A 27,983-nucleotide genomic window follows, 5' to 3' on the forward strand; every position below is an offset into this window, starting at 1 on the left:
TGGCTTTGTTTTTCTTTAACTTCATCCTTTGAGATAAATTTATAATTAACTTTGAAATTAAAATATATTTTAGCTGTTTTTGCAGCTTCTATGTAAGGGACGTAACTCCGCTTAGATCTTTCAGACTCACTTCTTGAAGTCATACTTGATTGAATAAATCTCTGTGAGCAAAGATTTCTTCTTTCTACTAGGTGCAAGCGTGGCCGAATAGTTAAGATGTTTGCTCTCCAGCCATATGGCTTTGGGCTCTGACCAAACTACATGACACTTTGGGCCAGTGTCTTCTACTATAAACCCTGTGCTATCCACTTTTGGCTGATATACCCTCCAGCCTTCTTGAGGTGTCTTGGGGAAATTTCAAACCTGGGCATATGGCGTAGTGTATTTCTTTTATGTTGTATTGACCCATTTATTTATTCATCCTTTCAGAGAAATGTGATGGCATCAGGTGTTATCCCACAGATATCAGTTATCATGGGACCTTGTGCTGGTAAGTTTATGTTCTTAAATAATTAGTGGTTTGTTATGTGATGAATGAATGACTTGTTACTTTAGAATTATGAGTTCAAATTCTACCTTGTTGATTCGGCCCTTCATCACTCTAAAGTAGGAAAATATGTAACTCTGGTATTCTGTAATTGTGGATGTCTAAAACTAAATAAATATTTGGTTCAAAGAGCTTTAACGCTTTGCTGCTATGGTAGGAATTTGGTAAAAAAATATTGGAAAAGGTATCAATGCATTGGGCAGTATTTGCAGCATTTAGTTATCATCATCATGCATCTGTTTTCCATGCTGGTATGAGTTGGACGGTTTGACTGAGGTCTGGAGAGCCAGCGGCTGCACCAGGCTCCAATCTGATCTGGCAAAGTTTCTTCAGCTGGATGCCCTTCCTAACACCAACCACTCTGCTATAGATGTATAACAGAGGATGGATTATGCTTGATGGGCATAAAAGTGCCTTGTGTATATGAGAATTTCCTGTCTTTTATATCCATGATATCCTTAGTTGCATTCTTGATTTTTTTTTTTTTTTTCCATCACTATTTTAGGTGGTGCTGTTTATTCACCAGCTTTGACGGATTTTACATTCATGGTTAAGGTAAGAGATGTTTTGTAAATATGGTTTGGGACTTCATTCATTAGTACTAAAGATTGTTTTTAATGATGGCCATCTAGAGTTAGTCTTGTGTATAGGGTACAAAGATTTAGGATACAAAACGTGCCCCCATTTTAATGCTTTTGTATTCATGTTCCAAATAATTTTAAATGTGTCCCTACTTTCATATAAAACACTTGAAAGAAATTAAACCAAGGGAAAGTGTCACTTTAAATGTGATTTCATGAGTTTTCCTGTTTTCAATGGTATTATGTCATTAATAAAATTTGTAAAATATAAAGAACTTATGTTCTTTGAGGAGTTGGATTGTGGTGTTTTGGAGAGGGCTTCTGTTGGAAGAAATGCATTCTTAATGTTGGGTGTAGCAGAATTGATTTAATGGCACTGTAGTTTTTATAACAGCTGAATGTGAGTAATCTAAGTACCAATGGCTCAAAGATAGTAGTTTTTATTCTGTACCAGTGCTTAGTGGTATTTCGTCTGCCAGTATTTCGTTCTGAGTTCAAATTCCACTGAGGTCAACTTTGCCTTTCATCGTTTTGTTTTGGGATCAATAAATTAAGTACCAGTTAAGTACTGGGGTCGATGTAATCGACTTGCCCATTCCCCCAAAATTTCAGGCCTTGTGCCTATAGTAAAAAGATTGATTCTGAGCATTATTTAAATTGCATCCTTTTTTTTTTTTGTTGTTTCAGGATACATCTTACCTCTTCATTACTGGACCTGATGTTGTAAAGGTAAGCTTTATTGTGTTTTAGTTTATTGAAAACATCCCTGTTTTTCGAATGTTACATGATGCTTTTCACTGTCATGTTACCAATAAACTAAATGAGCCAAACTTAGAATATAGTTTGTTCTTATCACTGAAAGATGTTTGGCCCCATACCAAAGACAAACTAACAAACTTTTGAAATGTTGAATCTGTGATTGTTCCAATTCCTGACTTTGGAAAGTCATCCTTGCTGTATGTGGCCGAGCATTATCCTGATGGAGGAACACCTTTCATCTCGAAAGCAAAGATGGTCGTTTTGCTTCTAGCGCTGACTTAAGCTGCTCAAGCTGCTTGCAGTTGATCTCCTTTGTTATCATTTGGTTTGGGTTTAAAAATTCAGTGGACTAAACCTTTCATTTCCCACCAAACAGATAAAAACACCTTATGTGAGAAAGACCTTCTTTAACCTAGGGTGCCAGTGTTTTTCATTTCTCTACCCACTGTCTTTGGCACTTGACATTTTTGTAGAGAACCCATTTCTCATCACCAGTCGCTATTCAGTCCAAAAAAGGCTCATTCGTGAGACACTTTAGCAAAGAAGAGCACACATTCTCTCTCTGCATACGATTAGACTCTGAAAGTTTGAAGAAGCCACTGATCCAATGAGTGTTGATGAATGGTTGAATGACCAATTCCATACTTCTCTGCTAGTTCCTCAACAGTTATGATGGGATTTTGTTCCACCAGAGCTTGCAGAACATTCTTGTCATGCTCTACAGATGTTCTTTATTTTTTTCTGTCTCAGTGGAAGAAAACGAGAGGAAAGAGAAGAACATACATATTTTATCATAAGATCCTTTATTATTATCAGAATTTCCATATATAGTCCCATTTCGGCTTTATTAAGCCTCATCAGCACAGATTATTTCAGGATGAGGATCATCTTCTAGGCTGTAGTTTCCAGCTCGGAATTTCTGAAACCATTGTTGACACTGGCTTAGGCTTTTTGTCCAATCCCCATATACTGCATTAATATTCCTCACACTTTCCATTGCGTTGTTGCCTTTATTGAACTCATAAAACAAAATATGCCGAATATGCTCCTTTGTCATTTCCATTATAGCTTTGAAAAAATAACTGTTAAAATCGAACTGCACTCTTCAAAACTTGCACTAAGAATAAGTACAAGGTAAAATTACTACCTGCTTTTATAGCAAGTTGATGCAAGTAGTTTATCCCATTGCTCTCCAACTTTTAGTTCATGTAATTGAAAAAACTGCATTATTTATGGGATGATCCAATAGATTGACTGGAATTCAAGGAACACCAACAATTAGTGAGAAACTAAGACAGGCAGTGGGATATGGTTTTATAAATTCATTGAAACCGTATTAATTAGGGTAGGAATGAGGTGAAAATAATTGAAACTGTTGATCATGATGCAAATGGAATCTAATGCATCATAAATTTTTAATTTTCCCAAAGAATATAAAAAAAAACTTCTACATCAAGGATGGGGGTAATATATTAAGTATTGGAGTGAACTGGAAGAACCTTTGTGGTACATCTCTGCTGAAAGAAAAACTAAAATCATTGTTCTCCTAATTATCACCATCATTTAACGTCTGCTTTCCATGCTGGTATGGATTAGATGGTTTGACAGGAACTCGTAAGCTGCAGAGCTTTTACCAGGTTCCAGTCTGATTTGGCAGGGTTTCTACAGCTGGATGCCCTTCCTAACACCAACCACTCCGAGAGTGTAATGGGTGCTTTTTACCACCAACAACAGCCATGACTATGATTTCATAGGTGCCATTTCACTTGGCTTGATGAGTCTTCTCAAGCACAGCATATCGCCAAAGGTCTTGGTCAGCTTGTATTTAATTACTACTTTGATCTTGGCTTAAGATGCTTTGTTTTTTTTGCATATAGCTTGATTAGAGGTCTCATTGGTCGGTAAGTTCAATGTGGTGCAGTTTGTCCTGTAGGTGAGAGAGGCCTCATCTCTGTTTAATATGGTCCTTTGATCTGCTAGAAATAGCAGCCATAGCTCTCCCTACCTTCATAAATGACTTGAATAAAGAAAGAACACTTTCTATATTGTCGTTCTCCACACTCTTACTGGCTGGAATGCCTTTTGTTCATAAAACTACTGAAATTAGGTTTGACCTGGGGCTAAATGAGAACAAGAGAAACATACTGACAAAAAATTTCTAATGCTTTGGTAAAATATAATTTTATAAATAGGTTCGTCCAACCCATGCTAGCATGGAAAGTGGACGTTAAATGATGATGATGATGATAATTTTTCAGGAGGTCCAACTACTTTCATGATTAGTGTGTGTGTGTGTGCGTGTATACATATATACACACACACACACACATGACACAGATGGGTGATAAGAAAGTTTAGCTGGGAACCAAGAGTAAAGATTATTTTTTTAAATCTGACATTTAGCTTTGACTAAATATCACAGTTATTAATCTATCATAGTTTTGAACATGGGAATCGGGTTCCTTTTAACAATATGACTTTATTTCCAGGGTAAATTTCACGCCACCAGATAACATATATATATATAGTATAATAATTCTTAAGTTATGGAATCGGTATTTTGTTTCCCCCCACCCCCTTCCATCATATGAAGCCATTTAATGTGAAATAATAAACTGCTTTATGACAACCATATGTGAAAATCTTTATAATGATCATTATCATCATCCTTGGTTTTATTATCATTATTACTATAAGTACCAGTGAAGTACTAGTGGGGTTATGGGTGGGCGGGTGGGTGTCTGGATAGAATCAGCTGTTCCCTCCTCGTAAATTTCTGGTCTATGTAAGTTGTTGTTAAGGCGGTGAGCTGGCAGAATCGGTAGCATGCCGGGCGAAATGCTTAGCAATATTTTGTCTGTTGCTACGTTCTGAGTTCGAATTTGGCTGAGGTTGACTTTGCCTTTCATCCTTTCAGGGTCGATGAATTAAGTACCAGTTGCGTATTGCGGTTGATCTAATCGACTGCCCCCCCCCCCCCCCCCCCCGCAAATTCCGGGCCTTGTGCCTAGAGTAGAAAAAAATCATTAGCACGCCGGGTGAAATGCTTAGCGGTATTTCATCTGTCTTTACGTTCTGAGTTCAAATTCTGTTGAGGTCGTCTTTGCCTTTCATCCTTTTGGGGTCGATGAATTAAGTACCAGTTGTGTACAGGGGTCAATGTAATCGATTAGCTTCCTCTCCCAAAATTTCAGGCCTTGTGCCTAGAGTAGAAAAGAATTGTTAGCATGCCAAGCGAAATGCTTAGCTGTATTTTGTGTGTTGCTATGTTCTGAGTTCAAATTCTGCTGAGGTCAACTTTGCCTTTCGTCCTTTCGGGGTCGATAAATTAAGCACCAGTCAGTTACTGAAGTTGATGTGATTGATTGTCCCCTTCCCCACAAAAATCCAGGCCTTGTGCTTATAGTAGAAAGGATTATTATTGTTGTTGTTGCTTTGTTTTTAATTCAAAGGCAAAATATTAACACATTTTCGTATTTCTTTTTATCTGAAATTTAAACTTTTTTTTTGTTTTTATTTTATTTATTTTTTAAATGTTGGTTGATTAGCAGAATCATTAGAGTAACAGGTAAAAGCTTTGGTGTAATTGTTCTGACTCTTTATGTTCTTAGTTCAAATCTTACCCAAGCTGAACCTTATTGATACAGAAATAATTAACTAGGCGCAGGAGTGGCTGTGTGGTAAGTAGCATGCTTACCAACCACATGGTTCCGGGTTCAGTCCCACTGCGTGGCACCTTGGGCAAGTGTCTTCTACTATAGCCTCGAGCCGACCAAAGCCTTGTGAGTGGATTTGGTAGACGGAAACTGAAAGAAGCCTGTCGTATATATATATATATGTATGTGTGTTTGTGTATCTGTGTTTGTCCCCCCACCATCGCTTGACAACCAATGCTGGTGTGTTTACGTCCCCGTAACTTAGCGGTTCGGCAAAAGAGACCGATAGAATAAGTACTAGGCTTACAAAGAATAAGTCTTGGGGTCGATTTGCTCGACTAAAGGCGGTGCTCCAGCATGGTTGCAGTCAAATGACTGAAACAAGTAAAAGAGTAATCAAATAGGGATTCTGTGTGTCTTTCATTGCTCAGGGCTACTTATAAAAGTAGATAAAAGAGAGAAAAATTAATGGGGAGAGGGACCACTACAAGAAGAGAGGGAGAAAGTTAATTATAGAGAGAAGAAGAGTTTAGTTTAAATATAAAAGACATGCATACATGTGGTGTTTGTGTGTCTCGGAGCATATATTTAGCATGCATTACCATTCCACATGTTATGCACTATTTATAAAATCTAACATGTTGTCGTTATTTAATAAATTTGGTGCTAATTAATGTTATTAACGTTCATCAGCAACTTTTCTGTTAGGAACAAACTCTCTTGTATGAATTCCAGCTGCTGCTCTCAAAATTCAACTTTCACTTCCTTTTTTTTTTTCTCCTCCTCCCCAACCACCAATATAACTAACACATGCATCCAACTAACCCATTGACCTCCCCCACTCACCTTTCTCATTTTTTTTTTTTATCTCTCTCTCTCTTTTTTTTTCTTTAGTAATTCTTTCTTCTGCCTCTCTTTGCTAGTGCTGTTACGCATGCATACTCATGGTGTAGATGTATTCTCTCTTCCGATTTCGTAAACAGCATTTAGGGTTTTCATATTTTAATGCAGTTCCTGAAGTAATTTACGAGAAAGGTGGGCGGGATTCAACTGTTGGTGTTAAGCTTATTTTACATAGAAACTCTGCTGCAATAAAAATGAATGAAAACAGGAAAAAAAAAAAAAAACAACAAAAAACACCATCAAAGGAAGTAAAAAACAAAATGATTGAAGTTTAGGAATGGTGAAGCTATTTCCTGCTTTGATATGTTCCATACTTTCTCTACTAGACTATTTATTTTAGTAGCCAGGGTCTATTTAAATGGTCCTGCTGGCTTAATTAACTCTGCATTTACAGCAAGCACAAGCAGATGTGGTTTCTCTCTGATTTGCTTAGAACTATCAGCACTGAGTGAGTGAGTGCTCTGCCAACCAAATGGTATCTATTCTTGTGTCCTTGGCAGTTTCATTTCCTTCATTCTCTTTTACTGTGTGAATTTGCATCTATATTTCCATATGTCCACGAAAACCATTTTTTCTTTCTTCCATTTACTTTGATCTATATGTCTGCACATGCATCTAATTCTTTTCTATTCTAGGCACAAGGCCCTAAATTTTTGGGGAGGGGGGGCCAGTCGATTAGATCAACCCTAGTACGCAACTGGTACTTAATTTATCAATCCTGATAGGACGAAAGGCAAAGACAGACGAAATACCGTTAAGCATTTTGCCTGGCATGAAGAAACACGTTTCTTCCAGCTCTAATTGCGCACACAAAGGAAGTATCTAGGTTGTTGCTAGATCTGTTAGAAACAGTAACTAAATCTTTTGAGGTCACAATGTCTTTAAAGGAAATGTGTTCATTGGTTAATGTAGGCCTTGATAAATAAGAAGGGATGGTCACAGCTGAAGCTTCTTTGATCTGTAGCTTTACTTAGCCATGGCTGACCTGTGGTTAAACAACAACAAAAAAACTATAGTTACCTCAGTTTGGTCTCACATACCAGAACTGCTGTGTGATCCAGTGGAAGGTTTCATAATTCAATTATAACTGACTTAGCCACAGAGTACAGCTGTAAAATTGAGTACCTCCATCACTACCCAATGACCTAACCTAATGTCTCTAGAGGATTGGATATAAACCTATGACTCTTGAGTCTTATGTATGTCTGTGTGTACACACACACTTTGCCTCCATGAGGCCCAACACATTTCTTTTATATTCCCTTTGGTAGACAATAGCATCATTAGTTTCCAACAACCAATCTCTGCTTCAGTACATTTGATGGACAGAATGGAAAGAAACTGACTGTACAACATGAACAGAACGAAAACTATGCAGAGTATTTTTTATTTGAATGCATCGTCATCACCATCACCATCTTTTAATGTCTGTTGTCCATCCTGGCATGGGTTGGATGGTTTGACCAAGGCTAGTAAGCTGAGGGGCTGCACCAGACTCCAGTCTGATTTGGCATGGTTTCTATAGCTAGATGCCATTCCCAACGCCAACCACTCTGAGAGTGTAATGGGTGCTTTTGGTGCACCAGTTTAATTTTCTTACCAATGCCTACATCTTTTGCCATTTTTGGACTTTGATCTTGTCAATTTGATTTCTAATCAAACTGCAGTAATACCTTCCATCTTTCCAGAGTCAAGAAAATAAAGTATTAATTAACCACCTAGACTCTTCCCCCTATATTTCTGGCCCTGGCCGTATCGAAGAACTTCATCATTGTCTTCAGTCCTAGCATGGGTTGGATAGGTTAGCAATACATTGTAGTTCCTTCCATACGTGTTAACCTTTAGTGCTTGTAGCCACAAGGATTCTTGAATTGACTATGTTTGAAATATTCGGTAGTGTTTCCGGTAACACTGTTTTGAATAAGTATTGGTTATTTTTCATCCAACGCCCTCCCCTATCCTTTAAATTATCCCATCAAGGTTGAGACAATTCTCTATGATGCTTACCATGTTTCTTATATTAGCAAGAGATCAGTTGCATTTTGTAGTAAACAAAACATTTGGTGCCGTTTTCTAAATTTATAGCTGAGAATATTCTTATCTATATGCCTTTTTATTGGAATCATCCCTCCCCACAGCCACTACCATCACAAATGCAGACTCACTTAAGTTACAATGACATGTAGTCGGTTTATTATTTCTCTACCATTTATTATCTAACAATCTTTTTGCTACGAATAACAAATCTGTCCAAATTTATCAAATATTATTTTCTTTTAATTTTACAAATATCCTGAAAGATATCTCATTGGAAGTTTAGTTTTGGTGCAAAAGAACTTGCATGCTTGTTGGTTTGTTTGTTTGTTTATTGCAGAAGTAACTTTGGATCTATCTTTCTGGAGTCTTTCAGTACAAATGTGCTGGAAACATTTTTATTTTGTAGTAAATATTACACTATAATTTCTTATGAATTTGTCAGATGCTTGTATCTGATGTTATTTCAGGCACTTCTATGGGGAGTTGCTCACTTGGGACTCAATCCACATTCTTACCTCTAATCTATTAACTAATCTCAGACAATATGTTTAGAGTGCTGTGAGCTGTTAGATGCTGTAACGAATGTTATCTAGATTTCAGTGTTGACTCTGTAACCAACAGAAATATTCTTACTCTTTCTACTAGAAACTTATTTATTGTCTATTCTGTTTTATAGATGAAAATAGTTTTACTTATTTTCTCTATACTCTTTTACTTGTTTCAGTCATTTGACGGTGGCCATGCTGGAGCACCGCCTTTAGTCGAGTAAATCGACCTCAGGACTTATTCTTCGGATGCCTAGTACTTATTCTATCGGTCTCTTTTGCCGAACCGCTAAGTTACGTTCCCGTAAACACACCACCATCAGTTGTTAAGCGATGTTGGGGGGACAAACACACATACACACACATATATATATATATATATATATATATATATATATATATATATATATATATCATCATCGTTTAACGTCCGCTTTCCATGCTAGCATGGGTTGGACGATTTGACTGAGGACTGGTGAAACCGGATGGCAACACCAGGCTCCAGTCTGATTTGGCAGAGTTTCTACAGCTGGATGCCCTTCCTAACGCCAACCACTCAGAGAGTGTAGTGGGTGCTTTTACGTGTCACCCGCACGAAAATGGCCACGCTCGAAATGGTGTCTTTTATGTGCCACCCGCACAAGCCAGTCCAGGGGCACTGGCAACGATCTATATATATATACATATATATGACAGGCTTCTTTCAGTTTCTGTCTACCAAATCCACTCACAACTCTTTGGTTGGCCCGAGGCTATAGTAGAAGACACTTGCCCAAGGTGCCACACAGTGGCAATGAACCCGGAACCATGTGGTTGGTAAACTAGCAGGAGTCGGATATATATATATTTTTTTTTTTTAACCTAATTGTAATTTCCAATATTTTCACACTCTTGGTGCAATTATTTTCGTCTTTCCATCTAGTAATAATCACTCAACTGTGAAGTAGTAGAATAAATTACTGGATTGCATTGGTATTTATTGTTACCCTCCCCCCAGGTGAATGAAGAGTGAAGTGGACATTGGATGTATTTGAATTTACAATCGCATCCAGCCATGCCAGGTTCGTTGAATTTATGGTCCTCGCAGTGATGACAGTTTACATAAATAAATGGTGCATTTGCTTACCAACCACATGGTTCTGGGTTCAGTCCCACTGCGTGGCACCTTGGCCGACCAAAGCCTTGTGAGTAGATTTGGTAGACAGAAACTGAAAGAAGCCTGTCGTATATATGTATATGTGTATGTGTGTGTATATGTTTGTGTGTCTGTGTTTGTCCCCCCCAGCATCGCTTGACAACCGATGTTGGTGTGTTTACGTCCCCCGTAACTTAGCGGTTCGACAAAAGAGACCGATAGAATAAGTACCAGGCTTACAAAAAATAAGTCCTGGGGTCGATTTGCTCGACTAAAGGCGGTGCTCCAGCATGGCCACAGTCAAATGACTGAAACAAGTAAAAGAGTGAAAGAAGAAATATACGCCAAACCGTTGTCGTGTGCTAATTGCTGGTCTTCGCTGAGATGATTACCGTCAGTGTAAGCTAGTTGCTTCATAAGAAAAAACAAAACGTTGCCATGGAGTTAATTTAAATTCTAAACGCTCGAGTAGTTTTCATATTAAAGGAATGTACAGTAGTCACTTGGAAGGGTTGGTATTAAAAGGGTCAACAGCCGTTGTTTATTTTGCATATGATACATTTCGTCACTCTTGTCATACATTCCACCATTGCAAATGTTACGTCATCAGTCAACAGGTGTCTGTAATGTTAATATTTCTGCAAGAGAGAAAACGGTTGAATGACAGTGTATATTTATTTATTTAATTTTGAAATCACATCTCAGTCTCGAAGGATAATTAAGTGTTATTGTTGTTATTTTAGGGCTTATGTTTTTATATTTTTGTTTTATGTTTCTTTTAATTGGTAAGATTTGTTTGTTTAATGAGTTCTAATAATAAACGGAAGCACTGGTACAATGGGTTGTTTTTAAACATAATATAAATAACTTCGTTTATTAATGATGATGATAATGTTATTTTGACACAAGGCCAGCAACTTTGAGGGAAGAGGGAGCAGGTGATACTGTGGACTCCAGTATTTGGAAAGTACTTTATTTTGTTGACCCTGGAGAAATGAAAGGTAAATTTGACCTTGGTGAGATTTGAACTCAGAATGTCAAGAGCCGGAAGAAATACTGTAAAGCACAAGGACAACACTGTTAGTGGGAGGGTGTTAGTCAATTATAGTGACCCCTGTTCTTGACTGTACTTTATATTATCAAGCCAGGACTTATTCTTTGTAAGCCTAGTACTTAAAATCTATCAGTCTCTTTTGTCGAACTGCTAAGTTTCGGGGACATAAACACACCACCATCAGTTGTCAAGCGATATATATATATACACACACACACACACAACGGGCTTCTTTCAGTCTACCAAATCCACTTACAAGGCTTTGGTCGGCCCAAGGCGATAGAAGACACTTGCCCAAGGTGCCATGCAGTGGGCCTGAACCCAGAACCATGTAGTTGGTAAGTAAGCTACATACCACAAAGCCACTCCTGCGCCTATATATATATATATATATATAGTTTTTTTTTTTTTTTTTTTTTTTTTTTTTTTTTTTTTACTGAAACAGGCTGACAGTTCATCTCCTGACCCAAGTTTCATGCCACTGTGTTTTCGTTAGCATGATCTTCAAGCAAGAGATCTTGCTTGAAGATCAGAGTGCCATAACACTTGAGTCATTAGACAAATTCTTTCAATATAAAAAAAAGACTATATGCTCTACATGTATTGAGCACTCTTCATTTGTCCAACATAACACAGTGTATGTGTGTGTGTCTTCTACACCACTTGACAATCAGTATTTACATCCTCACAGCTTAGCAGTTAAGCAAAAGAGCTTGATAGAATAAGTACTGGGATGAATTTGTTTGACTTATCCTTGAAAGTGGTGCTCTAGCATGGCCTCAGTCTAATGATTGAAACAAGTAAAAGTATTTGATGCAGAAGTTTTCCCCAAACTTTGCTCTATTTTTTTTTTTTTTTTCTTTTCATGCGTGGATGTAAGTTTAAAAATGGAACCTTCCACGACATTTTTTTCAATGTCTGTGTTTATAAAGCTAGTTTTTCTTATCAACCAAAATAATATTGTTTTCACATAAGTTGTTGGATTTTTTTTTTGTTACTCCTTTTTTTTTTTTTTTGTTTTGTTTTATACGTTCAGCTGTATGTTTTAAGTGGATTGATGGTGTTGTTTGACTTAATCTTGTTTATAAAACCAACTGCCAGAAACTTTCTGAACCAACATCTTGTTCTTATTATCTTCACTTTCTACATTTGTGGGCATATGAAGAGTCCAATAACCAACACAAACTCCCTAAATATACCTTGAGTGCATTCCAATTATAACTGCCCCCCTCCCCACCACCACCACCACCACACAAAAAGAATCCCTCATCAAATTAGTTAATCCTTCTAGAAACCATAGAGGAATATAAAGATAGCGCTTAACCCTGTTTTATGCATCGTTAAATAAATGAGAAGCAAATTCTAATTTACCATTACCTGATGAAACAAGTCAATGTAGAATTAATTATCCTACGCTGTAAGAAGTTTACTTCTTAACCACGTGGTTTCAGGTTCAATCTCACTGTGTGGTACTTTGCGCAAGTGTCTTCTACTATAGTGTTAGGCCGACTAAAGTCTTCTGAGTGGTTTTCTTAGACAGAAACAGAAAAAAACCAGTTGTGTATGTGTGTGTATTTATGTATATATCCATGTATGTGTCTTTGTGCTGCGTTTGTCCGCCATTACTGCTTGACAGCTGGTGTTGGTTTGTTCATGTCCTTGTAAGTTAGTGGTTCAGTAAAAGTGCAATAGAATAAGTAGCAGGCTTAAAAATAATTGCAGGAGTTTGATTCGTTCAACTAAATCCTTCAGAGCTGTAGTAGAAGGTACTTGGCCAAGGTGCTGCACAACGAGACTGAACTGGAAATCCATAGTTCAAAAGCCAGCTTCTTGATCACAGTTTTTTTCTAGGGTCAATAACAGTCAACAGAATTTTATGGGGCAGGGATAATTGCTCTCATTCAAAGGTGGAACATTGTTATTGAGAGAAACGGTGACTATGTTGAGAAGTAGGGATGTGATCCATAGAGGACCAGCTTCATTTTGATGTATGATACATGTTCCTGTGTTGGTAATTATACCTGTCCTAAACAAAATGGCATTACTTTTTGATTCACCCTCGTATGTATATATATATATATATATGTATATATATATTTCACACATTGCAGGTTTGTTTTATGCATAAATAAACATGTTAAACAAAGATTTGAAGCAACTATTCAAATTAAATATTAAAATTTTAATTTTTTAACATTTTTAAATAAATATAATTAAGATTTAACAATATGTTTCATAGAATAGAAACGAAATAGAAAATATTTCAAATGTCTTTGAATGTTTGTGATACATAAATGCGTTCCTTGATTTACAGACAGGTATTTTTTTTTTTTTTTTCTTTTTTCCTTTTCAGATCTTTTATCTGTATGTATTTTTGATTGCAATTGAACAAGTAAATACCTTGAAAAAAAAAACTGTTGAAAATAATATTATTTCTGGTCTGCATTCAAAAATTCTGTTTCTCACTGATTCAAAAATTTTTTTTTTTTTTTTTTTCTGTGATGTATATTTGGATGTATAGATGAATTGATGCAAATTGAATGAAAGCATGATTAGGATGCTGCTTAGGTCAGTTGCAGATACTCAAAACTTTATATTCTATAACTTCCTTTGTGATGTCATGTCTAGGTCATTTATGTCATCTTGTTTATCTTCTGTTCTTTAAGTTTTGGAGATATGGATGGCTGAGGTGTGAAGGTGTTGGGTAATAATCTGCTTAGAGGTTAGCATCTTGGCAGCAAAAATCCATTTTGCTGTAAATAAGATATTACAGAAGTGGAATAATAATTCTCTGCTATAGGCGCAGGAGTGCCTGTGTGATAAGTAGCTTGCTTCCAAACCTCATGGTTCCGGGTTCAGTCCCACAGTGTGGCACCTTAGGCAAGTGTCTTCTACTATAGCCCCGGGCTGACCAAAGCCTTGCGAGTGGATTTGGTAGACAGAAACTGAAAGAAGCCCATCGTATATATGTGTATATGTGTATATATATTACTGTGTGTATATATGTTTGTGTGTCTATGTCTGTTCCTCCAACATTGCTTGACAACCGATGCCGGTGTGTTTACGTCCCTGTAACTTAGTGGTTCGGCAAAAGAGACCGATAGAATATGTACTAGGCTTGCAAAGAATAAGTCCTGGGGTTTTGCTCCAGTATGGCCACAGTCAAATGACTGAATCGAATAAAAGAATAAGCAACAGCTGTGTTATAAACTTTGACTGGCTGTGTTTAAGTCAAGTCTACTTTTGACAAGTCACCTGTGGTTGACTAGCAGGTTATCCAAAAGCAGATTTATCTCCTGTACCACTAAACGTTACAAACTGGAGATAAGCAGAGCCCCAATGGAATGTGAAGGGATTAAATTGAAAGTGTGTGTGTGTATGCACACATGCTTTTGGTTCCTTGAGAGTAGTTCATATGCCATCATCTAAATCCCTTGATATCTGTCAGAATATACACAGCAATCTCTTCCCCAGCTTTCCACACTTAAGAAACTAAACTGCTTTGTGTAAAGCTGCTTTAAGAGTCAGGTGGATTTGGCCTCAGAGAGTTTAATGTCTTATCTGAGACTACAACAAAGTGACAGTGCTAACATATGGGCTGATAGTTCCATATGCTCACTTTGTTTTCACCTCTATCTTCTTACTGGTTCAGCCATCTGTGCTCTGAAAGCATGTATATGTGTGTGTGCTTCTCCTATCCACACTTGATATCCTTTCTGCTCTAAATGTACACATTACTGGAATATAAGTAGTAAGTTAATTTGGCTTTCATAGCAGGGTGTGGTGACATTATTATTTTTTTTTTTTCTAATAGAACATGTGAAAATTGGAATTAACGTTGGGATGCTGGAGATAACTGAAAAACTACTTATATCTTTACTTCTATCTGTAGAATATTAAGCATAAATATCTCTGCATGTGTGCGCGCGCACACACACACACACACGCACACGCACACACTATCTTCATTATTTTTTTATCATTGATAGCTCATTCATCTACTAATAATTATGGAGAATTTTTTATGTATACGTACATTTATAGATATATGCTGATCCCAAGTAATTTTATAGGCCAACATAATACCACGACTTCTAGAAGAGAAAGAAAAATATTCTACAGACTAGATTTTATTAAGATTTCCCTAGTCTGACTAGAGAAGTGTATATTGATGTGTGTTATTGACATGGGTGTTTGTGTGTTTCATTCATTTATGTGTATCATACGTGGGGCAATACAAGAAAACGACCAACCTTATGTTTGCTGGTAATGTTGACATCAGTAAAGAATTCAGGTTTTGAGTGATAAACAAAAGGACTTCTGATTAAAACAAGGACAGGATTTTAAAACTTACCCCTTCAGTGACTGCTTTTAATTTTTATCACAAAGGATTTAAATCACAAGAAATCTTTGAATAATTCTTTCACTCTTTGGTTGTAATTATTCTGAAGTTGCTTGGTGTATTTGAGAATTGTTGCATCTCTTATTTTTGGTGAGCATTGCATTTTAGGTTCGTATCTTACCATACATGGTTGATAATGGTGTATCATTGCTATTTCTGGATCGACATTGGTTATAGTTAAGTTCTCAAAGATTGGTTTACTTACATGATGGATCCCTAATTCAAACACTTTGTCTGGTTGAATCATAACCTTTGTCCGAACATTACTTATCGATTTGCTCCGATGTAGCCGTTGTAAGTAGCTCAACTGTTGGCTGTTCTCGGGGGTTTGCCAAGGATCAAAGAATGCACTTTTGAAAGAAAATCCTAATGTATTTTCACTGGTGTGATTTTTATTTAAGTCTTTCAAGTAATTTACGAGTCTCGGCCATGTGTATGTTTTACGTGGGATGACAAATTCGTCTAAATCTGAAAACAGCAGGAACTGGAAGTTAGCCATATTTCTGTAGAGACAATCTTGTATTGCCAGAAGTTGCCCGTGGTACCATATGTTGTTGTTAGTTATAACTGATGGTAGCTCCCATTCAAAAAGCGTAGCTAAATTTAACTTGGCATAGTGATTTAATATAACCCGAACACTGCTAGAAGCATTATGGAGATAGAAATGGAAATGTGAAGCTCCTAAAATTCGATTCAATTCTAAAAATTGTACAAGTTTTGTCATTCCAACGGATCCAAACAAAGGAGGTATACAGACACCAAATAATTTCTTTGTTCCTGTTTTGGTGAGTGAAATTAAATCCATTTTTGTCAGTGGAGCAAGGATATTGTTGGTATAAAGAGACAGGTACACGACTTTAATGGATCCCATGCCTTTTGGCACCAGACAAGAATAAATCCATCCTCCAAACTTACGTCCATGGTTCTCACACATCTCGTATTTAGTAGCATATGATTGCACCAAATATGTACCGTTTTTAAACCAGCAGACAAGTTTGCGGTTATCTTTAGCATCCTGTACAGCCAAAATACGAATTCGATGCTTGGAGGGAATTCTTTGGTCATAAAATGTGGTCAGCACAAAAATACCAGATATATTTTGGAAACTTCCAGAATATGGCAGCTTCTTGCATTTAGAACAATTTGCTTTTGAATCTGAAATGTTTTCCAGTTTTGGTTTTATAGATTGAGGCATGTGTATATTTGCTTCACTGTAATTGCGTTTAATAACGAAACTTTCTTTATTTTGATGCTGTTTGAGAATGTTTATTTTCTTTGGAAATGGTCGTTGTAGTTGCTGTAGATTTTCTACTTGTTCTGCTACCAATACTGATTCTGTTGGTGCTGTGGTAGCTTTTACCGTGTTGTCATTCTCTTGTTGTTTAGCAATGAATTTTTGTGTTATGGGCTTATTGATTCTTTTGAGATGCGAGTGTAACATGAGGAAGATGATACAGTAAAGAAGCACCACGGATAGAAGGAACACATCTCGCTGCATATTTACTTACTGTCTTTGGAAGAAGAAAGAGAAAAATATATTAGTTTTCTTCTTCACATATGCACTTACACGCACAAAAACAAACAAAAAAATAGTCAGTGCTTCATGCTTATAATTGTATTAAGTTAAAAGAAATAATAATAAAGTTCTAATTTTTGATAAATAAATAAAAAATTATTTTACCTTGCTGTTGTTATTTTACCATAACTCTCAGTCATTTTGCAATGAAAGCAGCATTTCCTTATTTATTTAATTTCTGTGTTTTAAATGATAGTGGTGTGACGATTTGAATCTGTTTTGTTTATTTGTACTGAGGAATTGTTGGTCATTCTGTTAAGTATTGTGTTTGTTGGCTTGTTCCAAGAATCCACCCAAAAGCATAATTGTGAACAGATTTCCATGTAAAAAAAATTTCAGACATATCTTTTGCACATGTGTTTGTGTGTGTGTGTGTGTGTGTGCACGCACACAATTACATTTTCATATATATATACACATACATATATATCTGCCTGTGTATATAATATACATTTATGTGTACATATATATGCGTGTATGTGCATTATGTATATCTGCATATCACCATCATTTAATGTCCATTTTTGACAGGAGCTAGCAAGGCCAGGAGCCATGTGTGTGAGTGTGTGGAATATATAAAAAAAACACCTGTGCTGGCACCACAAAATATGTACCTAGTACATTCTGCAAATCAGTTTGCATTAGTAAGGGCATCCAGCTGCAGAAATCATGCCAGAACAGATTGGAACCTGGTGCAGCCCTCTGGCTCACCAATTCCTGTCAACCCATAGAACCCACATCAGAATGGGAAATGGATGTTAAATGATGTACACACACACACACACACACACACACACACGCTTGGTAGAGCAAGCATGAGAAGTACATGGGTACATATTAATTTTTGATTTTTTTTTTTTAATCAACAATAACTTACAGAAGTGACTCAAGAGCATCTAGTTTCGTGTATATCACTTATCAAACTCTCTCTCTCTCTCTCTCCTCTTTCACAAACCTATAATTAAAAACAAATGTGCCGATGGGCTGGCTCCTGGGCAGGTGGCACGTAAAACACACCATTTCGAGCGTGGCCGTCACCAGTTCCGCCTGACTGGCCCTCGTGCCGGTGGCACGTAGAAGCACCACTACACTCTCAGAGTGTTTGGCGTTAGGAAGGGCATCCAGCTGCAGATTGGAGCCTGGTGTCTCCTCTTGGTCCACCAGTCCTCAGTCAAATCGTCCAACCCATGCTAGCATGGAAAGCGGACGTTAAACGATGATGATGAATTAGGATTTTGTTTGTAAATATCCACGTTATTTAATTTATAATTTGAATTACTTGTGGACAGAATTCTATAAGTCAACATCATTTTCACAGACCTTGGAAAATGTTTATCTGTTTCATATGCACTGAATGTAGGGATTTGTGTTTTTTCTAATTATTATAAAATATCTATGAAAACATAAAAATATTGAATAATATTGTTTTTGTCTGACTTTACGGAAAGTGAAAAGGAAATGTATGTTATGTAAACAAAGATGGTTTTTATATACTTTTTGTATTGAAAACTAAAACATTTGACCTGTATAGTAAACATATATGATGAGTATGTATATGTATATACACCTATACATGTTCATGCATGTTTGTGTGTGCATGTATATATGAATATGCATGCCTGTGTAAGTATATTGTATGGATATATTAATACGTATGTGTGTATGCATATGTGTAGTATGTATGTGAATACATGTAAGTATGTATGTGTGTGTGTATTCTTTTATTCTTTTCAGTAATTTGACTGTGGCCATGCTGGAGCACTGCCTTTAGTCAAGCAAATTGACCCCAGAACTTATTCTTTGTAAGCCTAGTACTTATTCTATCGGTCACTTTTGCCAAAGTGCTAAGTTCTGGGGACGTAAACACACCAGCATTGGTTGTCAAGCAATGGTGGGGGGACAAACACAGACACACAAACATACGCACGTGTGTATGTATATATATATATATATATATATATATATATATATATATAGATAAGTTTGTATAGGGTTTGTGTATATATGTTATATAAATAAGAATATATATATTTGTTTTGCAAGATTTTTGATGTGAAATTGTGTGTTGAAACAGATGTTGTTGTACTTGGGGATGGTCATATTGCCAGTTTAGCCAATAAAAACACACGGACTGTATATATATATATTAGTACGAAATAAATAGGGAGAAAAACTTACTGTACTCTTTAACATTGGTCCCCCTACATAATATATAAACATTTATTTCCATAAATATTTGTGTGTACATATCTATCTATCTATATATATATATATATATATATATATATATATACATACATACACACATTCACACATGTATGTATACATTCATACATATATGACATATGTATATATGATGATATATATATATATATACACATACACACACATGGTCCTCTATATATTTGTGTATGTGTGTGTGTATATGTTCTTACATGTATATAAAAATGTGTATATATGTACGTTCTTATATGTATATAAAGATGTGTGTGTGTGTATATATATATATATATATATATTTGTTATGTGTATATAAAGGTGTGTGTATATATGTCTGTTTCCTATATATCTGTATAGAGGTGTGTGTGTGTACACTTTCACGGATATGTGTGTACATGGGAATGTGTATGTTTTGATATTTGTATGAAGAGGTGTTCATGAATCTTTCACGTATTTTCTTACTGTGATATCATGTTACACACACACACACACACATTCAGAGATGTATATAAGACTTTGATTTTACGAGTTACTGACTACATAGTTAAATGTAAGTATATGTAAACAAACCCACATCACCATATGTAAATCAAACTCATGCACATACACACATACACACACACATATAAATATATATTGTGTATTTACCTTTAATCAGTGTCTTTAGAATATTCCCATTTCTCAAAGTAAAACTAATTCAGTGAATTTCTCAGATGATAAAAATATAGAAGCTCCTTTCTTCCTTTTTTTCTTCATCTCATGTTCCAAAGCCGAAAAGTAGATTCTTTAATCAGTTGTACAGCTCTTGAAGGATAAAATGATGATAGGAAGTGTGTTCCGCCTTCTGCCTGCTCTCATTCTCTCTCTCCCTCCCTCTCTCTCTCTCTTTCCTTTCTTTCTTTTTATTGTCTTTCATCTCTTCAGCACTTTCTTAAATAGTTAAAGGAAGTAAGAAAAGAAAGGAGAAAGAAGAGGAGTGGAATTAGAGAATTTGGTAAAGCCTGCTTCCCATTCAAGAAATTTTTGACTACAAGATGTTGTTGATGGTAGTTCTCTTCTTTTAGCTGTTTGTTCTTCCCTTACCTTTTATATATATTTTTTTTTGTTTCTTTTCTGTCGGTAAGGGGATTTACTTCAGCACCAGTTAAGACTCTTCAATGTGGAGGAGGGTGGGGGGGGGGGTGTATCTCATCAGCAGGAGCAAGCAATGCACTAATCACCACTGCTTTCTTTGTCTAGGCTCCCTTCTGTATAGAAGTGTGGATTTGTGAATTTATACACACACACACACACCTATATATATATATATATATATATATATATATATATATGCGTGTGTGTGTGTATAGCTATAAGTATACGTGCATGTGCTTCTGCCAGCCAATGCTATTTTCAACTTTGTTGTTGGATATTACTGGTACTTATTTTATTGCTACTGCCACTGGGGTACTGAAAAGTCTGTGTATGTATATGTGTATATATGTGTATATATATGTTTGTATATATATGTTTGTATATATTTATATATGTTTGTGTATATATATGTTTGTATGTATATGTGTGTATTTATGTATGTATGTATGTATGTATATATATGTATGTATGTATATATGTATGTATAGGTATTGGTAGTGCAAATCAGAGGTGCAATCTGTGTGGGTGTTTTTTCAAAACACTGTCTGGTTTAAAAAGCCACATCAGACGCCATGAAAGGGTGTAGATGTATCAGCATTTATATATGTGTGTGTGTGTGTATAGGCAGATTTTCTGTGGCCAGATGACTTTCCTGTTATGATCCCTCACCTGTTTCCAAGCAAGGTAACCCCCCCCCCCCATAGCTGGGCATGTTTTCACTCAAGATTGGATGTGAAAGGCACTGATTGTATGATGGCAATGCCCATTAACAACTGTCATGTGATGTTAAGACAAAGGGTCACCCCCTCCCACACACACATGCATATATACATTTTGTAATGGGATTCTTTCAGTTTCCATCTATCAAATCCATTCACAATATTTTACTAGGTTCAGGTCTATTGAAGAGGCTTGCCCCATGGTGCTACACAGTGGGACTGAACCTAAAACCAAGTGGTTTGAAGTGAACTTTTTAATCACAGCTGTATGTAGCTGTGTTATAATACACACTTCAGTTTTTTTTGTTTTTTTTTTTACTTTTTATTGCTTTTAGTAATTAGACTGGGGCCATACTTGAAAATGATACCCCAGCATGGGGTACCACCTTCAATATATAGTAGTTAATTACATGTGTACACAGTACTTGGGTACTTATATTATCACCTTCTGGAAGGGTGAAAGATGAAGCCAACCTGAGATATGTATATATATATATATATATATATATATATATATATATATATATATATATATGTATCGTCTCTCACACACACACACACACACACACACACACACACACACACACACACACACACACACACACAGAGGTAATGTATAAGTCTTATGCAACATATGATATCTATTTTCCAAATGTTTCTTTAAAAATGCACGTGTCTATCCATAATTGGTAAATATTTTCTCCTAACACCATAAATTTCGGTCACCCTTTTTTTTTTTTATCCCTTTTTCTCTCTGTATATTATCAAATAACATAGTACTACACACACACAAACACACACCTCTGTATTTAGTTGCATGAATCACCACATGGATTTCTATATGTTCATGGTAGCAATATGATAGTTTTGTAGTTTCACATCAGTATAAACCTCTGTTTTTTTTTTTTTTTCGGTTCATGACAATATTTTATCCTCACTGTATATATATATCATATAACCGTAAAAAGAAATTGTCACTGGGATGCTTAGTGTCTTCTGGCTTCATATATATATATATATTTTATTTCAATCCCCCACTCTTTTCTAAGCTCTCCCTTTATTTAAAGAAGGTAGGGTACAGAACTTGTTTTTTTTTTCCCCTCCCCCCTTCTCTGGTGTTCTTGAATTACATCCACACACATTTCAAACATATACAAAGTACTCTTTAATACAAGTCTACAATAACACACATGCTTATGGCTTCCTTTCTACTTTGTTTTGAAAACTAACTCTTAAAACACACACACACACACACACACACACACACACCATTTAGAGGAAATAATTTCTTTTGTTAAGACAAAGTTCATTCTTAATTCTTTCCGTTAATATATTTGTAGGGCTTATATTACTAATACCACCACTGGAGAAATGAAAGGCAGTCCATCCTGATGTGGATTGAATTGCCTGCTAGAACACTGAGATTACTAAGAATCTTGTTGAGATATAGGGTATTTAGTCTGTTTCACCCCTTCCTCAACCATCTCCAAATGAAAGTCTATCTTGATGGGATTTGAACATTGAAAAAATGAGGTCCTGAAACAGTCATGTCAAATATTGAAATCAACTCTTTACTCTCTTAGCCATCTCTGAAAGGGAGCTATCCTGATTAGATTTGTGTTCAGAACAATGAGGTATTGAACTTGTTAACCCTTTTGGTACCAATCTGCCTGGGACCACCAACCTGGGTTTTCATTCCTATGGTATTTTTTGATGTTATTATTATTATTATTATTATTATTATTCTGGTCACTGCCTGGAATTGAACTCGGAATCTTGGGGTTAAGAGTGTGGGCTTACTAACCCAACAATTCTGAGTTCAGTTCCAGGTAGTGACCTGAATAATAGTAATAATAATAATAATAATGACAACAACATCGAAAAATACCTTAGGAATGAGAACCCAGGTTCGAAATTTCCCCAAGACACCTGATGAAGGCTGGAGGGTATATCAGCCGAAACTTTGTGTTAACAACAAACAAGATGAGGACAAATATCCGTCAATTGTAAATAATGTAAGAATATGTTGTTTATATTTCCCATGCACGCAATTATATTCTGGTGATTTATGCAACTAGATACAGAGGGATGCGGATGTTTGTTTGTGTGAGAGAGTATTGTTACATCTGAATATATACATATTGTTTTACTTTATTACTGGCTATTAAATCTGTTGCTAAGGGCAAGCCGACATTCAACTTGTCTTTTGTTTCTAAAACATTTTCCTGTTCATATTTCGAACAAAAGATTCATGTGACTGAAAGCCTTGCAAAATAATAACTCTCTCAGATCATACACTCTAGTGTTTCAAAAAGAAAGCACATTGGATAATGTATTCCCGGATACACTATGAAAATAAAAGATAGGATGATCAAGGCTAGAACAGCTTTGATCATAGGGTTACTGATCAAGGTTGACTCGGCCAAGGGGTGGGGATAGGGTAGAATAAACAACATCAAATGTTAGCTAAGACTTCTTTTCTTAAATTACTGTATTTAAGGTTAACAATTCTTGAGGTTTCATATAAATCTTGAAATCTTTACTTTTCTTAAAACCATGTTTGTTTCTTTTCTTTGCCTAAGATTAGTTTCACTTGTCCTTCATTTTTTCTTTAAGTACTTTTATGGTTTCAGTATATATATATATATATATATATATATATATATATATATATATTAGTATATATTTTGAATTGGGATAAAAGCATAAAATTTATAGTTTGTCAGACTGGACTGCAGTCATTCTGTTTCTTTCTCAGTTTCTCTAACATATGACTTGTTAATACATTCAACTTTTGGTGTATGTATGTGTGTACATTTAAACAAAGTATGAGTGTGTGTGAAACAAGAAAATAAAAAATAAAAATGCAAGCATCATAACGTGATGTTTAAATGTACATAGAGGCACAGGAGTGGCTGCATGGTAAGTAGGATTCAGTCCCACTGCGTGGCACCTTGGGCAAATGCATTCTACTATAGCCTTGGGCCGACCAACACCTTGTGAGTGGATTTGGTAGAACTAAAAGAAGCCTGTTGTACATATATATATATATATATATATATATATATATATATATGTGTGTATGTATGTATATGTTTGTCCCCCTACCATCACTTGACAACCGATGCTGGTGTGTTTACGTCCCTGTAACTTAGCAGTTTGGCAAAAGAGACCGATAGAAAAAGTATTAGGCTTACAAAGAATAAGTCCTGGGGTCGATTTGTTCGACTAAAGACGGTGCTCCAGCATGGCCGCAATCAAATGATTGAAACAAATAAAAGGATATTATATTCACCAATCCACCCTAGACCAACCATTTATAAATTTCATTTAATAGATGTGTCAGTGTATGTATGTATAAATGTGTATATTTGTATTATTGGCACAGGGCCATGAATTTATTTTGTGGGCACAGGACCACAAATTTATTTTATGGGCACGGGGCCACAAATTAATTTTATGGGCATGGGCCACAAATTTGTATTGTGGACACAGGGCCACAAATTTGTATTGTGGGCACGGGGCCACAAATTTGAATGAGTGTATGGTAGAGTCAGTTGTATCAACTCCATTATTTTATTAGTATTTCATTTTATCATGGCTGAAAGTATAGAATGGCAAAATTAACCTTGACAAGATTTGAACTCAGAATGAAAGGGGCATAACTAAATACTGCAAGGTATTTTGTCTGATGTTCCAACAATACTGTCAAGGACCCATTGAGTGTTAGATGTAAATTAGTTTTGTTTATTAGCAGGTATTAGTTTTCATTCTAAGTAGCAATTCGAGACAGAAAGGAGCTGTTCAAATTAGTTGAGTGTCTAATATGATTTTAGGTGGGAAGGTTTTGCAGTTAATTTATTCATAATTAAAACAGATGTTGACATAAAATATTTATAACTAAATATTTGCCTCTCTGTTTACATAAACCGTCATCACTTTAACTGTTTTACTGTGGACATATGATATGTATGGATGACACTTGGTGGGTGGAAAAATACCATCTGTTAACAGTGATAATTATGGGGGTAAATGGCAAGTTCAAATGTGAAGATTCTTGGAGTAAGATGATATGAAATTGTGAAGAATGGTAGTCTGCTGCATTCTTGACTTGTCCAACCCATACCAACATGGACAAATGGACTTTAACCCTTTCTTTACCATATTTCTGTTGAGATGCTCTGTGTGTCTTTCAGTTAATTTTAAATATAACAAAGAATTTAGTAAAATAACTTAGTTATCATTAAATTAGTGTCATGTGTATCTTTGCGTTTGGGCTGTTTGTTCCACTACCACCTGACAACCAGTGTTGGTTTGTCTATATTCCCATAATATAGTGGTCTGGCAAAAGAGACCAACAGAATTAGTACCAGTATTTAAAACCCTTCAAGGTGGTACCTCAGCATGGTCACAATCTAATAACTGAAGCAGGTAAAAGATGAAAGATATTTGATTTTGCTTTTTGTCACCGAGTATGATGATGATGATGATGAAATGGACTGATGTTGATTCAACCAACTTTACACAGTATCTTACAAATCTGCGCTTTTGTATGAATGGCTGTGAGAAATCATTATTTTAATTAAGTGTAATCAAGGAAATTGCAGAGTGGTGGTGGTGGTGGTGGTGGGAGAGTACCAAATTAAAAGCCTTTTGAGATTTAACTACATCTCTTTTACGTCATTCTTCTCAGGTTTGAGCTAACCACGCCCAGTGCAGCGCTGGGGGTAGACCCAATCATTCTACCTTACCCACTTCGTTTGTAGCTTTGTGCCTAAGTTACCAATCATTAATAATATTAATTCTCACTGAGGATAATTTAGTTTTCTTTCATCTTTTCGGTGGGAGGAATTGCAAATAAATTAATTTCTAGTCAAGTGCTGGCAGTTGATTAAATTGATTGCACCTTTCCCACAAACTTGTTGCTTTTGCTGATGTGAGAAACTGTTAATTATTTCTACATTCTGGGTTCAAATCTAAATAAGGTTAGCTTTGCCTATCATCCCTCTAGGGGTTAATAAAGTATCAGTCAAGTAAGTATTAGAGATCAGTTGTATTAACTAATCCTCTGTCCTCAAAGTTGCTGGCCTTGTCAGTAAATTAGAAACCATTATTTTCTGTCCATCTTTGTTTCTGAGTTCAAATTCCACCAGGGTCGACTTTATCTTTCATACTTTCCGAGTCGATAAAATTAATACCAGTTGAAGACTGGGCCAATGTAATTGAATTAACAACTCTCCCTGAGCCTCCTGGCCTTGTGCCAAAATTAGAAACCATTATTATTATTATTATTATTATTATTATTATTAGATCAGACATCCATATATCATCAGCCAGTTGTGGCTGATGCCAGTGCCATCTGACTGGGACCCATGCTGGTGGCATGTAAAAAAGCACTGATTGAACGTTGGGCCTCTTGGAGGCAATGACAGGTGACCAAGACCTTTGGTGATATACCGTGCTTGTGTTGACCTGTCAAGCCAAGCGAGACCATTGTCGTGGCCGATGCCGGTGTCAGGTCAATGATACTCATGCCAGCGGCATGTAAAAAAGACCCATTACACAAGTACCAGTCATGTACTGGTGTTGATGCAGTTTACTGGTCCCATCCCCAAAATTTTAGGTCTTGTACCCAAATATATAAAATTCCTGTTATTGTTATTATTTTGCTGTACTCTGTTATCTTTGAAAAAATCGTTATTTCTTAGAAATAAAATTTTAGAAAAAACAAAAAACAAACAAAAAAGCTTAATTTTTCATGTGCTAGCTGAAAAGAATTATAATATTTTGGGCAGGATCCTTGTTAATTTTAAAATCTTGCTTAATTAAATTTTGCTGATGCAAGCAAATGTCATTATTAGTTTCCTAATTAACTTTATTTCCTTGAAATGTTTTAGCATCGAAATAAATTCTTTTTCCTTATTATATGCTGTGAATTTGAAATTTTATTGCATACCATTATAAACTTTTTTTTTTAATGTTATGTATTATTGATGTAACTCAATGTAAGACCTGACAATGTCGTAGACTAATTTCAGGTCACTGCTTGGAATCGAACTCGGAATCTTGGGGTTAGTAGCCCGTGGTTTAAGTCTTGGTTCAAGTTAACCTTTGCACTTAGCAGTTTATCATGATCAATTTACAAAAATTTTAGATTAGGAACATTTTTTTTGCTGAACACTTCTGTGGGCCACAGAAAACTCTGTGACAGGCTGCATGCAGCCCGTGGCCATAAATTGCTCACCCCTAAGCTACATGATTTGAAATGTCAATAATGCAGGGGTTACAACATTTTATTATGTCCTTTTTTTTCTTTTTGTTTTTCAAAATAAGTTTGACTTGAGGGAATTTGGCTGTCAGGTGACTGTGGAACCTCTCTTCTTTCAAGAATGCAAAAACTTATTGCTGTAAGCAAATAATAGACTCTGCATTGTTTGATTTATTCTTGTATTACAAAAGCTGGAGAGGATTTAGTTGACTGACTGACTTTACATTGAGAGGACGTTGGTGTTGCCTTGGTGGAGGTTTGCGCTCTCTGAGTGCTCTTGTTCAAATTGTTTTTAATTAATCATCATGCATTGTCTCATAGCTTTGGGATTTCAATGATGTGATTTTTTATTTTTAGAGTGACTTAGGATAACTGGATCTGGCCAGTTCAAACTGTACATGTTTCATGTTCAAACATGCAACGGGTACATTATTTGGGCCAAATATG

At 35.9% G+C, this 27,983-nt stretch overlaps 2 protein-coding genes across 3 annotated transcripts in view; one reads left to right on the plus strand and one right to left on the minus strand.

Annotated features, from left to right (window-relative positions):
• LOC106873570 (propionyl-CoA carboxylase beta chain, mitochondrial) overlaps window positions 1–27,983 on the plus strand; it is a 55,145-nt gene that overhangs the window by 8,685 nt on the left and 18,477 nt on the right. The window contains exons 6-8 of the mRNA XM_014920999.3: window positions 430–490; window positions 1,053–1,102; window positions 1,816–1,857. Of these exons, the coding sequence (XP_014776485.1) occupies window positions 430–490; window positions 1,053–1,102; window positions 1,816–1,857 (153 nt within the window). The remainder of the gene's footprint in view (window positions 1–429; window positions 491–1,052; window positions 1,103–1,815; window positions 1,858–27,983) is intronic.
• Window positions 13,884–20,664, minus strand: LOC106873571 (beta-1,4-galactosyltransferase galt-1). 2 transcript variants are annotated; one of them, XM_014921001.3, is made up of 2 exons: window positions 20,064–20,664; window positions 13,884–17,130 (listed from the first exon to the last, which is right to left on the minus strand). In XM_014921001.3, exon 2 carries the CDS (start codon window positions 17,115–17,117, stop codon window positions 15,615–15,617), a length of 1,503 nt encoding a protein of 500 aa, XP_014776487.2. In that variant the 5' UTR covers window positions 17,118–17,130; window positions 20,064–20,664; the 3' UTR covers window positions 13,884–15,614. The 2 variants fall into 2 exon arrangements, with proteins under 2 accessions (XP_014776487.2, XP_014776488.2); XM_014921002.3 differs by having other exon boundaries at window positions 13,884–17,126; window positions 20,064–20,576.

The sequence above is a fragment of the Octopus bimaculoides genome, chromosome 19 (assembly GCF_046866305.1).
Source record: "Octopus bimaculoides isolate indiv1 chromosome 19, ASM4686630v1, whole genome shotgun sequence".
In the NCBI taxonomy this organism is placed as follows: Eukaryota; Metazoa; Mollusca; class Cephalopoda; order Octopoda; family Octopodidae; genus Octopus; species Octopus bimaculoides.

Excerpts from the sequence above, each read along its gene's own strand:
- LOC106873571 (XM_014921001.3), bottom strand. The coding sequence starts at position 17,117 with ATGCAGCGAGATGTGTTCCTTCTATCCGTGGTGCTTCTTTACTGTATC.